This window comes from Engraulis encrasicolus, chromosome 6 (genome assembly GCF_034702125.1).
Source record: "Engraulis encrasicolus isolate BLACKSEA-1 chromosome 6, IST_EnEncr_1.0, whole genome shotgun sequence".
Classification (NCBI taxonomy): Eukaryota; Metazoa; Chordata; class Actinopteri; order Clupeiformes; family Engraulidae; genus Engraulis; species Engraulis encrasicolus.
Window position 1 is genome coordinate 20,507,957 of NC_085862.1, and position 19,342 is coordinate 20,527,298.

Genomic DNA, 19,342 nt, shown 5'->3' on the forward strand with positions numbered 1-19,342 from the left:
CGAGAATCTCTAGAGACATTAGCTTAACTTTTTTTTGCTGTCATACAGTATCATTAAAATCTAGATGAGAGCAACACCTTTTGATTTTTTTGCATCCAGTTGTTCTAAAACCTGGTCTACAAATGGTCTTGAACTATTCTTTCAGTTGAGAAAGGAGCTTGTGATACACCTACCATTGAAAATGGATTCTTTGTGAAAGAAGGCCAGAACTATGGTGGATTTTCCTGCAATGTTGGTTTCAAGCTCAGCACCGGTGGAGGGTCGCAGAGAACCAGCTGTATTGAAGGCAAATGGTCTCTCACACCACCCATGTGTATCAGTAAGTCTGTCTTTTGGCTGTGTGTGTGTGTGTGTGTGTGTGTGTGTGTGTGTGTGTGTGTGTGTGTGTGTGTGTGTGTGTGTGTGTGTGTGTGTGTGTGTGTGTGTGTGTGTCTAATTCTAATTCTAATTCAGTGCCACCGTGCTAAAAGTAGAAGGGACCTGATTCGCTGTAGGACTTGTGCGTGCGCACGCATGTGTATGTGTGTGTGTGTGTGTGTGTGTGTGTGTGTGTGTGTGTGTGTGTGTGTGTGTGTGTGTGTGTGTGTGTGTGTGTGTGTGTGTGAGAGTGTATGTCTAGACCTTCTGGTAAAGCTATTGTGTAGGCCTATATCCTTATTACGGCAGGCTACACAATATGTCAGAATATACTGTATCATAACACAACCTTCTCTTTACATGCTTTCCGTCCTCTGCAGGTGTAAATGACTGTCTCGCCCCACCCGCAGCTAACAATGTCATTTCTAAGAATAAGAAGGACATTTACTCACATGGAGAAACTGAGGAGTTTGGATGTGAACTGGGTTACACATCGCAATCACAGCAAATTAGATGTAACAATGGACAGTGGGAGACACCACAGTGTGAACGTAATTTATTTCCAACTTCTTTTTGTGAGGTTAAAAGATTTGACATTCACATCAGATGTGTTGAGTGCACAAGAATGATGAGCTGTTGTTTTATTTAACAGGAGACAGTAGCATCTGCTCAGCTCCACCAGATATTCCAAACGCAATCATTGTCTCTCCATACCAAGAGTTGTACAGAAATGGAGAGGTATTGACATATACATGCCATCTGGGTTTTAAGATGGAGGGTGATGATAAGATCACATGTGAGGCAGGAAACTGGACCGAGACCAGCACTCCAATATGCCTTCGTGAGTACATCAGCTGAACCCCCATATTGTAAAGTTTATGTCATGTGATCTGATATGTCCTTACCCAGCTTAAGATCCATATGATCTAAACCCTTATATTCAAGCATGACAGCAACATTAACTAGTTTGTCAAGCTTCAAATAATGCTTCCAAAGATGTCTCTGTGCTTAATCAACTTGTTGAATGGTGAGTCACCTCTGAATTAGCTATTTGCTACATATGCAGCTAGACCCTTTCTATTATCATGATGTGTAGACGGTTAAGCTTGTTTGTTTGTGCAGCTCAGAGTCCATGTCAAGCCCCAGCTGCTGCTGAGCATGTGACTTATCCACCAAATAAGATGATGTATCTGCACGGGGAGGTCGTACAGTATGAATGTGATGCTGGTTACACAAAATCAGAAGAAATCAAATGTGACAATGGAACACTGAAGACGCCAAACTGCCAACGTATGTTGTCCTATAAATTAAACTCGAACTTTTCGAATCTGTGTAAACTGTGCAAATGTCAAACCAGGTGACTAAAACTTGTGTGCAAGTTTAGTGCACTAAAATTATTCTGCTCTGTCTGACAGTGTTATCCATATAAATATTTCACATTGCACAGAACATTATTTTGTAAATATTTCTTTGTCCTTGTCCAGGTGACTATAACTTGTGTAAAGCTCCACCTCAAGTTGAAAATGGAAAGTCATCCATCTCAGCAGATCAAAAGATTTACACAGAAGGATTGGAGGTGAACTATACATGTGAACGTTTCTACCAATTTAAAGACAAGGACAGAGTCACGGTCACAGTCACAGTCACATGTCGCCGGGGAGAGTGGAGTGAAAGTCCAGAGTGCATTCGTAAGTAGGCCTTCATCAGATTCATAGAGCTCCTGTATACTGAACTATTTAATGTATTTCTGTCATGTCCATTTTCCAAGTCACGAGACACAAGTCATGAAATTCGGAATGCAATGTTATATTGAAGGGTTGCTCCAGTTTTTCCATTATGAATGCTTAATAGCTAAGCATAATGGTTACACTGGATTTTATGAATACTGATGTACTTGGCATGGACTGGATACTGGGGGTATGAGAGTATGGAGGGATACAGATGGGGGCATGAATAGGGCTATGATAAGAGGGAGAGGTGGACAGAGGACATTCGACAGGATGGGGGTATGGATGAAGGGGAAGAAAAGGGATATAAGGGGGTATGAGGGCTTCTGCACATAGGCACGACAAAGTGCTGAGCACTGCTTTGCAAAAGTTCAATTCCATTGTTTTCAATAGAACCCCGCACACTGGCGCCGATGTCCGCGGACATTCGCCGATGTCGGATAGCAATTAGAGACAAGTTCTATTTTGTTGGCACCGCCCATTGACTTTCAATGCTATGTTCGTGTGAAATTGGGTTTTGGGGTCCGAATTATGTCGGAAGCAAAGTGCGCCACAGTGCTGTCGGAGCCGATGTGCGGCCGACCTGAGGAATAGAGAGGAACACAGGAGGATGGTAGGGGCTGGACATAGGATGGAGGACATAAGAGAGAGATAGAGGGACGTACTGTATAGACCAAAAGTTTGGACACACCTTCTCATTCAGTGTATTCTCTTTCATTTCGTTGCTATGTACTAGGGATGCAAACGATTAACCGATTAATCGACTTTAATCGATAAATGCATTAATCGATTAAAAAACATTAATCGCAATTAATCGACAATTCAACTGACAAGAGACCCAGGTGAAATGGGCATGTGAAGAGTGTGTGTGAAGAGGGGTGTGAGTAGTGGGAATATTTAAATCACCCTTGGATTAAAGAATTGAAATAGAATAAATGTAAATGTGGCATTTTATTTCTTTTAATTATTAAAATTCTTAGATTTAGTAGTTATTTTCTGAGAAACACTGAGATTTCGGGGAGAAAACACCGCTTATCAATTAATCGTAAGTCGATCGATAAGACTATCAACTAATGATTAATGAATTAATCGATAATTTGCATCCCTACTATGTACAATACATTGTAGATTTTTTACGGTGGGAATCAAACTGTGCACACAGAGTTATGTGCTTAACAACAATGATCAGTTCTAACAGTTTTCCAACAGTGATGTCAGCTGACCTCAACAACTGATGGTAACACAGATTTCAACAAGCTTATATTTTCTTTATTCATTACATTATATAACATTACATTGCATTTGGCAAATGCTTTATAACCAAAGCGACAAACAAACAAGGACATAATCATAGCCAGCATCACTAGTAGATCAACAAGTGCAGATGCAAAGAAGGGTTCGTGTTTTTTTGTCAAGTAGAGTACACACACACATACGTAGCCTACACATCATGTCAAGAGTCTGGCCTGGTGCTAGGGCAGTTCAAACATTAGTCTAGTACAGTGGTTCTCAACCTTTTTTGAACAAACGCCCCCTTGGCCTCCTCACAAGCCTCCCAACGCCCCCTTGACCTCATCATAAGCCTGACAACGCCCAACTTAGTATTAAAAAAATAATATTTTACTTATGCCCCCCAATGGCAACTGAGCACCACTCCAACTCAGCTGTATCCTTCTCGAACGCCCCCCTAGAGCTCCCCAACGCCCCCTGGGGTCTGTACCGCCCCCGTATAAGTAAAAACACCCAGTCAGTCAAGTTGATTTAAATTTATCATAAAATTCATCCAATAACTCACTAGAATTGTGAAACTAGAACTTTCAGACATTAAAACCTGGTTTTAGGCACTTTTTTCCTTTCCTTTCACTTTTTAGGCACAATTTCCATTGAAATGATCTGTTAATGTCTACAAATGGAAATTGTCCATTGCATATATTACCTCGACGAAAGTTTTCGTACATGCTTTTGTGTTTTCACTTTAGAATAACAGGCGCAAAAAGCTTTGTAAATAGTTTGTAGATGCTTTGTAAATAGTTTATAGACATTAAAAGATAATTTACTAATACTTTATGATTGCTTTGTAATCAACTTTATAAATCATTTATAATAGGTTTTACATATTATTCCTTAATCATTTACAAACATTTGTAAACGTCTTGTTCATTATAAGTTCATTATTAACTAAGTGTTACTAATACTTTATAAGTGATTTATAATCGCCTGTTATTCTAAAGTGTTACCCATGATCTTACTCTTACCAGCATTATATTTTCTATCACACTCATCTCCATACTGTGAGCATATTCTCACTAACTGTTGCAAACCGAGAACGTACCTAGTATGTTCCCCGGGTCCTATGTTCCCCTGTCTTTGTATGGGACCGGGAAACTTAGGACCCTGTTCCTCAAAACCATTCCCTTCCCAAAACCATACCTAAACCTAACCTGTCAGTAATGCAATGTTTCTGAGTTGTAAATGTGTGCCCTGACCAAAACTATCCCTAAACCTAACCTGTCAGAGGTGCAACAACAACTTGCGCTTTGCCATCCAGCAGCAGTCTACTTGGATGCAGCGGGGAACATAGAATCCTTTTTTGAAAAAAAAGGGTCCTAAGTTCCCCTCATTGTATGTTTCCTAGTTTTCAAATTGTGCCCTTCCCAAAACTATCCCTAAACCTAACCTGTCAGAGGTGCAACAACAACCTAAACTTTGTGTGGCAGCAGTCTACTTGGAGGCAGTGGGGAACATAGGACCCGGGGAACATAGGACCCAGTGAACATAGTGTAGTATTGGCCAGGAAATTTTACCAATTGCGACTACGCCACCCGAGGGGGGGGGTCACCTCGGGACACCCATTAACCCCCTGTTACCCAACAGATATTCACAGATCCCCAGGTTCGTGAACACTTCAAGGAGGAGACATGGGTTCAAACAAGACCAATTTTTATTAATTCTGTAAGGTCAATTTTTCATTCACTCTCTCTTTTCTTTTTCTTAGTTTCTCAATGAACACAGGTAGCCACTTTACAAACTGTGAGGGCGCTCCTAAAACAGGAAGGGTTACAGTTGCTTGAGCACAATACAAATAGATAACAATTTAAATTGCTCCACTACTATTGTAAAGAACACAGGATCACTACTCAGGGCGGCTGCAACTCCACTAATATGCTAACCTGATAGCCACACTGGAGAGAAGCCTGTGCAAATGTTATAGAACTAACTGGGGGTGGGGCATAGGCTTACCGGGCAGTAGAGCGAGAGAAGAGGAAGTCCCAGAATATATACACCACTCGTGAAGGAATAATAAAAAAAACACAAAACACACAAAAAATAATAAGATAAACACCCGTCGTGCGGCACAGCAAAGAAAGTGAAGAGGGGTCCACCACCAAGGTCTGCCTGCCGGTTGCCTCGCTCCAACCACACCTGTCCAAAATATAGAAGAGAGAAAAGGGGCTTGAGACACAGGATCAAGTACAGTGTATAGGCTATGTCAATTCAGTACAGACTAATGCATTCCACTCTACTTAACTTTGCTATATCAATGCTGCTCGAGGAGACACTGCGCCGAAGGAGTGCAGCCACCCTGGTTGAAGGGATAAAGTAGACCAATGTTAAGTAACCACCACTGAACACACACGCTCACACACACACACAGACACAAACGCGCACACGCACACACGCACACACGCACGCACACACGCACACACACACGCACACACACACGCACACACACACGCACACACACACACACACACACACACACACACAGGGACTGGAGAAGCCAGTCCCCCCAATGCAGTTCGGCTGCTGCAATCTGAGGAACAGACCTCAGAAGACCCAGTCAGGTCAGGTCCAACTAAATTAATCAACCCAAACCAACGAAAAACAAAAAGAAACAAAAACAAAAGACAGAATGTCTTCAGTTAAATTTGATAAAGCAACAGAGATAATACAGCAGAAACAGGCGAGGGGTATGCATCTCACGAATCCCCCACGTCCACAAAATAATCACAAAATAGAGGTGTTGCACATTGCCACCTATGCAACGAAAATAAATCAAATCAAAACTTAAACAACAAATAGCCTATGCGGTTAGCGGTGTTGCCCGCGAGTGCATGTAGTCAACAGGTGAGATTGCGCGTTGCTGGGGGCCTGGCTGCGTCGATAGAACCCGACCACAGTAGCCCACGACCTGTCGCGCCAGTGGAAACAGTAACCCAAAGGGGACTATGTTCCCAAACAGAGCAGCAGCCTGTGATGCCGCGGAGTCACCCTAGTTGCTGGTCACTCCCCGCCCTGTAAACATGGGGTATAACAATTAGGCCGACGGATACAGCAATTTTAACAATAGGGATTACCAGCATCATGTATAGGCTACATACCGAGTGGTTATGCTGCGCACGTAGCCTCAATCTGAATCGTGATGGCGCAAGGATCTCCGTAGCTGTCAGGTTTTTCTCAGGAAGAGCCCAAATGCAGCACACAAAAAGTCCAGGGAAGGTCAGGGGTTTATTAGAACTCAAAACTAGGAACAGAACAAAGCTCAAGGAATGAGAAAACAAAAACCCACGAGGGGGAAAAACTATCATAACCTAAACAGAACACCGGATAACAGTTACAGGATACAGGGATAAACTTACAGGTGTCATGGACAGCGATTTGACAAAACAGGACAAATGATTCCACGCAAGACAACAGAAACACAGGACATAAATACACAGTGGGGAATTACTAAGAGGCACACGATAGGGCAGGAGACAACAGGGAGCAGGTGGCAAGACTACAAGGAGACGAGTGAACAATTACAAAGATCACCGAGAGCAGAGGAGCAAACAAGGAACCAAATGGGACAAATCAAAGACAATAACAAAAGGACATGAGCAGGGCAGACGATAGGACAAGACACAGGTGGAGACAATGACCAGGGCAAACAAGACTAACTAGAACAGGTGAGTGCAATGACAAACAAGGTAAGCAGGTGCAGACAGCGACTGAAGGCAGGCATGGGTAACGGGAGGATAACAAGGAAGCGAGAAAAGGGTCAGGTACTAGATGGAAACAATCAGGAGAACTAAGCAAGGCAAACGAGACAAGAGGACCAGGTGACACAAACGAGGGGTGGGGCAGAACACATGACAGGAAAACACAAAAGCACATGGACAGAGAAGGTGACAGGTCAAAAACGTAAACAAAAACACAAGGAAACCCAAACAGAGCACAAGGGGGGAGAGACATCAAAACACAAGGGTCCAAAAACAAGACATGTGGGTCCGGATCCTGACAGTAGCAGAAGCTAAAAATAATTAAGACAGAGTTTGACCCATATTTACAGATAACAAAGCGGCCTACTGTCAGCGTAATAAAAAGATGACTTATCCTACCTTGCACACGCTTCGCGCACTACTCGGAGGACTTCAGTGCTCCAGCCACAAGCCGAACCACGAGCAATTACAGCAGGAGATACTGCACGACAGGAGAGCGCACATTAGAGGCAAATCGAAGAACCCTCCCCGAATGCAAGGCCCTACAGCGAAAAGAATGCTCCTTACCTGTACGAGACAATGCACTCGCTTACAGCGAGAAGCACCAGCTAGAGTGTCCTCCCCGACATCAACAACACAACCCCCGGTCAGTGGTGGAACGGAAGGAAGCGAAAGAGCTTCCGTGTCTCACTGCAGTCTAATTATGGGAAGTTGGAGTCCGCCCTGTAATCAAGCAAACCCCGCTCCTCCAATCAATGCAAATTTCGGGAAATGGGTGATAGAATGCAATTCCACCCGCTACACATAGGACCCGGGGAACATAGGGACGACCCCTTGCAAACAAGCAGTACAGGGACTCAGGATAACCAAGTGTCACCAACCCTACAGCCAGTTCCACACATATTTAGGGACAATGACAAAAAAAATCCTAAAAAGAAAAGGCAATAAAATCTTTTTTTTTTTTTGCTTCTACAGGAAGTTCCACACTGAACCACTAATATCTAGTTGAACAAAGTGTATGCGTCATATTTGGATGTCATAATTGTGTTTCCTGCAGCTCGCGAGACATGTGACAAGCCTGAGGGAACACACATGACTTTAATGCCACATCAGGACGAGTACAGCAACGGACATGCTGTGAGGTACATATGCGAATATCCATACACTGCAAAACCTGGAAAGGAGATCAGGTGTGAGTGGGGACGGTGGACTGGTGAAGTGGACTGTGCATGTAAGTGTTCTCAGTACTTTCAGCACTGATCATATCAACACTTTTCCAGTGTGCTAGGTAGTAACCAGAGGTGCCGAAAGTAAAAGCTAGTTCAACAATAACAAAATTATTTTTTATAGCAGAATCCATACAAGACATGCAGCTCAATGTACTTAACAGTTAGATATGCAACAATATAAACAAAACCATACAAAAAAAGATTCAAGATTCAAGATTTGTTTATTAAGTCTTATTATAGGTTTGATGCCTATAATGAGTAAAAAAAAATATGTGTTTTTGTGTACTCAAAAGATTAAAAAGAAAAAAAGAGAGAGAGGGGAGGTGGTGGGCGGTGGAAAAAGTGCAAGAAAGTGCCTTGTTGTCTTCAGCATGAGTTCAGCAATCTAACTGCTTGGTAGAAGAAATTACTTTGGAGTCTGGTAGTGTGAGATTTCAGGCTTCTATGCCGTGTCCCAGGTGGAAATAAAACAGTTCATGATTGGGATGACTAGGATACTCCAAGATTTTTTTGCCTTCCTGATGCTCCTTCCCTAAAATAGCTCCAGTATGGAGGGTACGTCACAGCAGCATAATGTTCTGTGCTGTACGCCCAGCCCACTGAAGTGCTTTCCTATTGGATTGAGGACAGTTCCCATACCATGCAATAATGGTCCCTGTCAGAATGCTCTCAATAGTGCCTCTGTAAAAAGACCTCATGATCTTGGGTCTCATACCAAAGTTTCTCAATTGTCTAAGGTGGTACAGACCTTGCTGGCCTTTTTTACGATGCGCTGTGTGTGACTGTCCCAGGTGAGGTATTCTGAGATAGTAACACCAAGGAACTTAAAGTCTCTCACCCTCTCCACTGTCTCACTGTTGATTGAAGTCAACTATTGATTCCTTTGTCTTGGACACATTCAGAGTCAAGTTGTTTCCCTCTATACCACTCCATGAGGTTGTTTATTTCTTTTCTGTGGGCTGTTTCATCATTGTTTGTGATTAAACCGATAACAGTGGTATCATCTGCAAACTTGATGATGGTGTCGGTGTTGTGTATTGCCACACAGTCAAGCGTGTATAGACAGTAGAGGAGAGGGCTCAGAACGCAACCTTGCGGAGCTCCCGTGCTGATGGTAAAGGAGGATGATGTGATGGAGCCCATTCTCACCACCTGTTTCCGTGCTGAGAGGAAGTCTAGTGTCCAGCTGCAAAGGCCACTGTGCATTCCTAGACTCTGGAGTTTGCCGTCGAGTATGCTGGGGACAATGGTGTTAAAGGCTGAGCTCTAGTCCACAAACAGCATCCTTAAATCCTTAAATCAAATAGAAATAAAATAAAAGCTACGGTGAAGGTATGCTGAGTAACAATGAAATACTAAAATGGCATAGATTTCACAGGAATCACAAAGCTTAGACTCAAAAAGAATGGCATAGGATAAAAAGGATCAGAGAATGCAAATGTGGCCCCTGGTGGCCCCTGCAGCGGTGAGGAAAAACTTTTCATTTGATTTAAGATGGGGGGGGGGCGGTATAGACCAAGGAAAAACCCCAGGTAATAAGGAAGAAACATCATGCAGAGACCTGAGGTTTGAACAGAATTTTTTTTTTTGCAGATCTAGGGATGACATGTGGAGAGGATACATAGTTGGGGAGGTCTAGGGCGAGGGTGACGTGGGTTCATTAGCAGGTGATCGCTATGCAGCCTGAGCAGCTATGAGTAAGCGAGGTTGAAGAGGTGGGTCTTTGGCTGCCTCTTAAAGGCGTCAATGGATAGATAATCTCTGATATTACTAAGTGGGAGAGTGTTCCAGCTCTTGGAATATTGAAAGTAGCTTCACCAATCTTCTTTGTTGGGGGGATCCTTAGCAGCTTAGGGTCAGTGGATCTAAGAGCTCAGGCAGGCATGTAAAAAGAGAGCATGTCAGAGAAGTAACATGGAGCAAGTCCATTTAAGACTTTGGACACTGGCATCAGTATTTCAAAGTCAATTCTATAGGAGACAGGCACAGGGCTGATAGTATTCAGGCTCCATGCCTGATTTCAGGCTTGACAGAGTTTGCAAAAATAAAAACATTGATAATAATTAGCCATTAGGTTATTCTTATCTCAGAAAGTGTTACAGATTCAGGGCTTTCTTCTACTATCAGGCTTGAATAATGGTCATACACAAACTATTAAATGTTTGAATAATGTGTCAAAATAGGCCTACGTCACTATGCAGTATCTTGTCGTCGTCATTAGAGCAGGGGAAAATGTTCAGACTCAGGATTTTTTTTCACTCTCACCCCTGCAGGCAGCCAATGTAGGAGTGACGTGCTATTGTTGTAGGGGGGTAAAGACCAGAAGGAGATAGCATATGATATTACATAGCTGTTACACCATGTGTAGCAAAGTGGATATTTTATGTTTATGTAATTATCCCAAATAATAATTACCTATTTTGATACCGATAATTGCGCTACTACGCCACAATGGGACTTTCACCCCAAGAGTATCGACAGAGATTCTTTAAGTATATAGAGATATGCCAACATAATAGGTTTCTATGGGCACCTAACGTGACCAGGTTCCGGTCTGCCTAAAGGGGCGTGTCATAATGCTCCTAGCATTGAATAGAACAGTCCTTAGGTCTGCCTAAAGGGGGATTTCCCCCCCTCCCCCTTGCAATTGTAGAACCTGGAAACAATGGGCCAATGGAATCTCCCTCTCTCTACTCTCTCTGGTATCGACTTCACTTATAAGAAACAAGGCAACACAGATATGTTAAGGACCACATCAAATCACTTCTTTTCTTTTATTGTCTTACATTTCTTTTACACAGACAGTTAAAATAGAATAAAGGCTACTGGACACCCGCACCTCCACCGGAGCCTAAGATGGCCAAGATTATCGCCACTAGCCCCACTAATTGTACACAGCACAGCAAACTAAAAATGAATCAAATGAAAATACAAAGCACGGCAACACTGAGAACTCTGCACACTTGCGTTTTGCTAATAAAAAGGCGTTTTGTTTATGCAACATATACCTGCATCCAACCTCCCCTTACTGATGTCTGATGCAAACGGGAATTAATTGATTTTAAATTTAAATATCATTGAAATATCACCATTAATATTCAGTTCTCACTTGTAGTTTGGGAATATATAGCATTATTGTAAAATGTAATACTGTATGCCTTTTTGACTGATCTTTGTTTGTATTTCTCTGGTGTAGTGTCTCGAGATTTCTGTGCTCCCCTTCAAGCGGGGAGTTTAAAGGATGTAGTGGGAGAATCCCAGGCCTACTACCAACAAGGGGCACGGGTGCAGTTCCAGTGCCCTCAGCACTACAAGTTTGATGATGGAACAACTACCAAGATGCTGCAGTGCCATTATGGGCAATGGGCTTACAACAGTCCATGCAAGAGTAAGTACATCCACATGTCAAATGATAACTCAGTACTTACATAGTGGTAGGATCCAAAAACTTTCTAGAGGCGTGTTGAATGTGACTATGACTGTGGCTACTGCTATTTCCCAATGTCAAGTGTATCAGCCTTGGTAGTGTGTAATCCTAATTATTCACGGCCAGTGATACTCCGCAGAGTTTACCAAAGAATATCCAATTACTGGACGTGATTTAGAAAGGCTGACACACTTCAAAGGGTGCACACTAGATAGGCTATTAGGAAACGGCCATTATGTCACTTCCACAGTACAGCCTTTGTATTAAAAGGGTTTAAACTGGAGCAACACACCATCTTATGGACAATGTACTGCCTTTAAAAAAATTAAACAGATTTTACTAATTTTACAAACTCTACTTTATTTTCAAAGTAATAACATTTTGTCATACCTTATTGGTGTGTTTTGTTAAGATGAATTACGTTTTGAAATGATTGATGCACAGGGTGATGTTTAGGATGTATTCTTAACAACAAATTAAGTGGAGAGGCCATGGCTACATATGTCATTTCCAAACTAAACCAGAGAACGAAATTCTTGACTAGAATCTCTCCCTTGATTGACAGGAAAGCCCTAGAAATTCTGGCAGGGGCTTTGGTTCAAGGTTACTTTGATTATGCGTGCTGCACTTCCTGTTTTACTAATTTGCCCAAAACACTTTTTAAAAAGTTACAGACATCTCAAAATAAACTAGTAAGACTGATCCTTAACTTGCACCCTCAGATTTAATAGCTTTGTGGGGAAGGGGTCTTTCTTATATTCAGGAGCAGTGTTATGGAATGGGTTGCCTGCTGATATCACATGTATTGCATCAACAAGCTGTTTTAAGAGAAGATTTAAGAGATGGCTTGTAGCTAGGAGGCTTAGAGCCTTTTTAAGGCCCGATACTTCAGTTTGTGATACAAGCGCCAGAATCGGTACAGATACTCCTTAGATATTACTATTTTCAAAAAGTACGCGGGCCACTTGAAATTCAAGATGGCTGCCCATTTTCCAAGATGGCCGCCATGCAGATATGAATTAGCAACTGAAACAACTGTTCAAATGGTGATACAAGCACTGGAATTGTCATAGATACTCCTTAGACACACTTCTTTTGAAAAGGCATGCAGGCCACTTGAAATCCAAGATGGCCGTCCATTTTCCTAGATGGCCACAATACATATTAGTGGAATCGGTTACGGGACAAAAAGGGCATTACTGTTACGGAGCTGACAAAAGCGTGAAACTTTGCACGATGCTTCCTTAGGACCCCCTCAATGATTTAAGCCTAGGAGCCCAAGTGAAATGTTCAATTTTCATATCAATCAAGTGAATAATACATGTACATATCATGTGTCAGCTTGGATTATCTACCTCTATAAGGCCATTACAAAATAAAGTATACGCTGATTTGTGTTCAGATATCAGGCTTGTACGAAATTCCGAATGGAAAGAATTTCAATTCAAAGTAATGCCATAATACGACCACTAGGTGGTGGTGTTCTATGTACTTTCAATGGGTGGTTCAGATTAAATTCAGAGACATTCAAAGTAATGGCACCACTTAGTTTTCATATTATGTCATTATTTTGAATTGAAATTCTTTCCATTCGGAATTTCGTACACGCCTGTCAGATATGTATATCTCAAGTCCTAAGTGTACTGTGGAGTGATAGGGGCCTTTATGCTTGGGAAATTATGAATAATCAATATGCAATACACCATACATACAGTATATTGACAAATACTTTATGTATTGTATGTATTAGCAAAATGGTAACATGTCTGTTTTCTGGTCTACTTTGTGCTTAAACTTAGATGACATGTTGGCTACCTAACCACTTATTTTATTGATTACTTGTTATTTTTTATTTGTGCGTGTGGTCCTTTGTTTAAAACATATCTGCCTGCCTTCCCTCTCTCACACACTCAAAAAGTCTTTCAAAAACTTTAAACAACAGCATGTAGAAATGCCATTGGCTTTGGAGGGATACAGCTGTCAAAGTACCCTACAAGTCATCAAGACTATACTGTACTGTACTGTGGCATAGTGTACTCTGCTATACTGTACTGTACTGTATTGTATTGTATTGCACTGTATTGTACTATACTGTACTGTACTGTACTGTACTGTACTGTACTGTAATGTGATATACCATACTGTACTGTACTCTACTGCACCGTACTGTATGCTACTGTACTTTTACTTTACTATACTGCACCGTACTGTTGTATGCTACTGTACTGTACTGTACTGCACCGTACTGTATGCTACTGTACTGTACTGTACTGCACCGTACTGTATGCTACTGTACTGTGCTGTACTGTAGTGTACTGTACTGTACTGTAATGTAATGTACTTTACTATACTGCTCCGTACTGTATGCTACTGTACTGTACTGCACTGTACTGTACTACACTCTACTGTACTGTATGCTACTGTACTTTACTGTACTGCACCGTACTGTATGCTACTGTACTGTCCTGTACTGTACTGTAGTGTACCATACTGTATGCTACTTAACTATACTGTACTGCACCGTACTGTATGCTACTGTACTGTACTGCCCTACAAAGCAAAAAGGCAGTAACTTCATTGCTGTTTAAAATGAGCTACTATGACTTTAATGCCATATATATCGAAGTCTAAATTTAAATGAAATGATTGTTCCTTTATATTATCACCTTTTGTGCAGATCAAAGCTGTCACATGTCAATAATCTTCCAAAAACCACTCTTACTGGGTTGCAGTATCATTTTAAAGTCAACTTTATTCAGTTTTTGCTCTGCGCAGTTACTGCCTTTTTGCTTTGTAGGGCAGCGTACTGTACCGTACTGTATGCCACTGTACTGTGCTGTACTGTACTGTACTTTACTATACGGCACCATACTGTATGCTACTGTACTGTACTGTACTGTACTGTACTGTACTGTACTGTACTGTACTGTACAACTACACAGAACTGAAACATTTAGAGAATTCTGAGGTCATGTACAATATGATGCAAAAAGGTGTAGTGGGAATGAGTTATGTTACTGTTACCACTCAAAATCTTGAAGGTTAAAAAAGCCATATGGCATTTTGTGTATATAGTATATACCATATGAGAATTGTTGTTTAACATAGATATTTCTCTTAAGGGTGGCAAAGACCTACGGTTGTCCATCACCTGTCATTTTTGAAGTAGCAATTGAAATACTCAATGATTACTGAGTTTACTGTAATGCAACTTGTGACACAAGTACTAGGTGAGGACTTGTTTGCAAATTCAGGGGGAAAAAACAATTCTCACACCTCTGCCTACTTACTCAACACCTACTTAGAAATCATTCCCATTTGATTTGAACTGAAGATATAGCCTACATGTACTGTATATTGAGTGATCTGTAATGCCATTCTTAAAGACTGAAATGCAGTCACTATAGACATAATGCTACTTGTGAAAATTTAGAATTAGGTGATCTTATGGGTTCTTCATACATATGGAGAGGTCTTGTCCTTTACCCTCTCTACAAATAAAAAAATATCTGTTATGGAAATTAGAGGATGGAGAACCTGCTACCTTGGACATCATCTTGCACTGACACTTCCCCATTCAGATGCAGCTGAGCGAGCATTAGCAGCAGTCTATTCTCACCATAGTTTTAGTGTGGGAAATGCTCATTTTAATTCAGACCAAGAATCTTCTCAACTTGTTCACAATGTTACATTTGCTGTCAAGCATGTAAGCACAGACTCACCCATACTTTCACACTATGAACATTTTTATAGTTTCAGCAATCTGGTCAAGCAGGCTACCCCTGCCCTTGCTTCATCTCTGCTGAGTTCGGGACTATATTAACATCGTCAGCTAAGTATAATGTCATGTAATAACAATGTAATGCATGACATATTGTATATGACATGGTAGAATATTTTTCTTTTTCCGAGGGCTCCGAGGCTAGAATTACAGCATATACCCTAAAGAAACACCATGCAAAGTTTGGTGCTTTTGTCACTTCCGTAACGGTATCTGTATTATATCTGTATTGCGGCCATCTTGGAAAATGGGCAACCATCTTGAATTTGAAGTGGCCCGCGTACTTTTTGAAAATAGTAATGTCTAAGGAGTATCTGTACCGATTCTGGCGCTTGTATCACAAACTGAAGTATCGGGGCACCTATCTCCCTAGCTATTGGTAGTGGAGCACAATATGGCTTTGTGTGTGTGCGTGCTTGTCTGTGTGTGTGTGGGGTGTGTGCGAGTGTATGTAGTGTGTGAGAGTGTGTGTGTATTTTTTTGTTTCTTTGTAGTGTCCCTGTCCATTGTGATGCATGTATGTTGTAGTTTGCTCACATTTTCACATACACTGATTGTAACTAGCACCTCCTGAAGCCCGGCAATTCATTTTTGCCCACTGTAGTGGACATTACTTTGCTATATGTATCTCAAACACAATTTATGTAACCCATTTCATAATTATCTGGGTTTACTGTATACTGGACATTTAGGCCTTTACAGTAATACCACATTTGTGGGGGTGGGGCCTGTAGAACACCTGTAATCTGCTTCCAAAATGGCCGCCATTACACTAGCCAGATTTAATGGCCACAGGTGAAGTGATCATATTTTCCAAATGAATTTGTTTCATGAATGTAACACCCTAAACAAAATGCTAGTCAAGTTTCAGGATTATATTTTAATAACAACCCTTTCAAATCACTTCTTTTTCAATGTCCACTGTAGTGGACGTCGGTTTCCTGGTGAACCAGTAGCCTGTAAGTAACAGGCTACTGGCACACTGCCCTTTCACGCGTCTCCGCAGGCGGGGTTTAGTCAAAAGATGCTTGCACGCGGTTGGAGCAACCTCATATGAATGACATGACACTTCGACCACTCGCGTTGAAGCTTTGTGACGTAGGACGTGTCGTCACGTAAGCGCCGTCAGATCGGGAAACAAAACAGAACAACGTCCTTTAGAAAATCAACTTGAGGTATTTTGGATAACACCGCTGAAATTGCTGCTTCCATCCCGACGCATGATAACTCCTCGTACGCCGCCATTACTGTTGTGATTCAGGGAGGGGGCGGGCACAGCCGAACTACCCTGGGGGAGGGTGTTGCGTTCGATAAACGTCATACCCACTGAAATCCCTCCCTACGATCCTGATTCGTCGAGCTGCCCCGTTTATTTCGTAAACGGAGGAGGAGAGCGAATCACAGGTGCACCAGAAGGTTTGTGTAGCCCAGCCCCCTGGGCGTCAACATATAGCTTCTGGTTCACCAGGAAAGGACGTCGGGACTTCCGATTTCGAACTAATTTCTACACTTTGGGTAACATGGGGCTGAGTGAGGTAAAAATGATTTTTCTCAGAATTTATTTCCAAAAACTCAAACAAAGAGCTCTCAAGAGATGAGGGGAACCAGGGCCAGGGCCAGGCAGTAGAATAGGAAGGTGAAAGGTCAGGCAAAGATGTATCTGCCATTGAGGATCCTGCACAGGAACACAACTGGCCTATGCCTACGACCCCTACTGCCAGAGATATATCCCTGAAACCCTGAAAATATCAGTTTAGCTTGTACAGGCAGGCACGTGCACACATAGACCTGTAGGGGGGCGGTTGCCCCTGCCCTTTTTGCCCTGCCACCGAACGTGCCCTCTTCAGTCCCTCTTCAGTCCCCCTCCTTTTTTGGGGTGCGATTGCCCCTGCTCTTTTTTGCCCTATTACTGAACGTGCCCTCTCTCCTGCACCCTTTTAAAAAAAGAATAAATAAACAATATCACATGCACTGCGTGCCCTCTCTTCAGTCCCCCACCCTTTTTTGGCCGATTGCCCCTGCTCTTTTTGCCCTCGCACAGAATGTGCCCTCTCTCCCCCGCCCTTTTTTTTTAAATTAACAATATCATATGCACTGATTAAAGGACATACATTAAATAACATACACTGCTGCAGCCTGCAGGGACGCTTCTGGCCGTGCTAAATCAATGATGCACCTGAAAGCCGACGCACTGCGCAGCACGTTGGGTTGCCTTATAAACGAATTACCCATAGGCTATTCAAATTGCAATGGAACAACTGGAAGCCTGTAGCCACAGCGGGCTTCCTTTAAAAGTAACCACTGTAGGCTACTCTATCAACTAAGTTCTTGGGGTAAATATTAAATGATTAATTATTTAACATTTATTAATACATTAGGCCCACGTGAAGTAATTTAATCGAATCTAATTTAATTCAATGCATTAATGCCAACGAGGAAGTGAACTTACCCTGCCTGCGGCGGCCAATCACATCGGGAGCGTACCTATTTTCCCACGCCCCATTGGTCCCACAGCCCATTGGTCCCACGGCCCACTGGTCCCACAACCCATTGGTCCCACAGCCAATTGGTCCCACATCACTAAGACTTTTTTTCATTTTTTAGGCCCATTGGTCCCACAGCCCATTGGTCCCACAGTCCATTGGTCCCACAGCCCATTGGTCCCACATTGCTTTTTTATTTGAATTTCTAGGCCCATTGGTCCCACGGGACTCACTAATTCGACACCCTTTTGGTACTTACCGCTTATGTCATACGACCCTAACCCTAAACCAAACCCTAATCTTAACCCTAACCCTAACCTTAACCCTAAACCTAACCCTAACCTTAAATCGCTTGTTTGAAATGTTTGATTATCATGTGAAGTACCGAGAGGGCGTCAAACTAGTGGGTCCCTTGGTCCCACAGCCACCCACAGTGGGACCAATGGACTGTGGGACCAATGGGCTGTGGGACCAACGGACCTAAAAATAAATTTAAAAATCTTAGTGATGTGGGACCAATGGGCTGTGGGACCATTGGGCCTAATTTTGAAAAAACGCAAAAGTCTTAGCAATGTGGGACCAATGGGCTGTGGGACCAATGGGCCGTGGGAACATTGGGCTGACCCCATCACATCAATCGATTAATGATTATTTTTGCCGCTGCAACCTGTTGACCGTTTACTGAATGGAACACTATTATTTCTCCTCTCCCGCTTTGCTGTGTTTGCCTATGTATCACAACCTGAGAGCAGTAAGTTAAATCAAATATCATTGACTGCCTTGCACAAACGTGTGCCAACAGCATGTCTGGTTAATTGTCAGCATCGTAACTAGATGACCGATAATAGATCCTAGATACTCAATTCTAGTGTCATAAATATATAGGCATAATTCGTAGACTATTCTATCTTATAGCCTGCCCTGCTGTTTAGCAATAATGCTAGTTTATCAGTGAGTTAGCTAACCAGACCAGAAGATGATTGCTTGAAGCTAATCAACTATAACAACACAACAGCTTTTCCTTGGGACAAAATCTTGATCTCCCATGAATGAACGCTGGGGTTCCCTGCAGCTTTATATCAGTCAGTTTGGAATAAAATCACAGGCATTATCACCACAAGAATAACCATAAATAATTTAAATTCTGATAATTATTTTCATATTTAAAATGACCAAAAACTGCATTGTTAAATATAAATGCAGATGCAGTTGAGTTAAACATTGGAGATATCCCTCCCTAAGTACAGAGAGGTGGAACTGACTGGTCTGAAAGAAGCACAGTTAAAACCAGTGTTGCCAAAAGAAAATCAGCCAAAGTCGCTATGGGCTTGCTGAAAAGTCGCTAGATGACGTCAT

General features: G+C 42.1%; 1 protein-coding gene across 1 annotated transcript in view; it reads left to right on the top strand.

Moving 5' to 3' along the window:
* LOC134450850 (complement factor H-like) overlaps positions 1-19,342 on the top strand; it is a 42,417-nt gene that overhangs the window by 17,634 nt on the left and 5,441 nt on the right. The window contains exons 9-15 of the mRNA XM_063200856.1: positions 146-319; positions 738-908; positions 1,010-1,198; positions 1,480-1,647; positions 1,842-2,045; positions 8,124-8,297; positions 11,492-11,683. Of these exons, the coding sequence (XP_063056926.1) occupies positions 146-319; positions 738-908; positions 1,010-1,198; positions 1,480-1,647; positions 1,842-2,045; positions 8,124-8,297; positions 11,492-11,683 (1,272 nt within the window). The remainder of the gene's footprint in view (positions 1-145; positions 320-737; positions 909-1,009; positions 1,199-1,479; positions 1,648-1,841; positions 2,046-8,123; positions 8,298-11,491; positions 11,684-19,342) is intronic.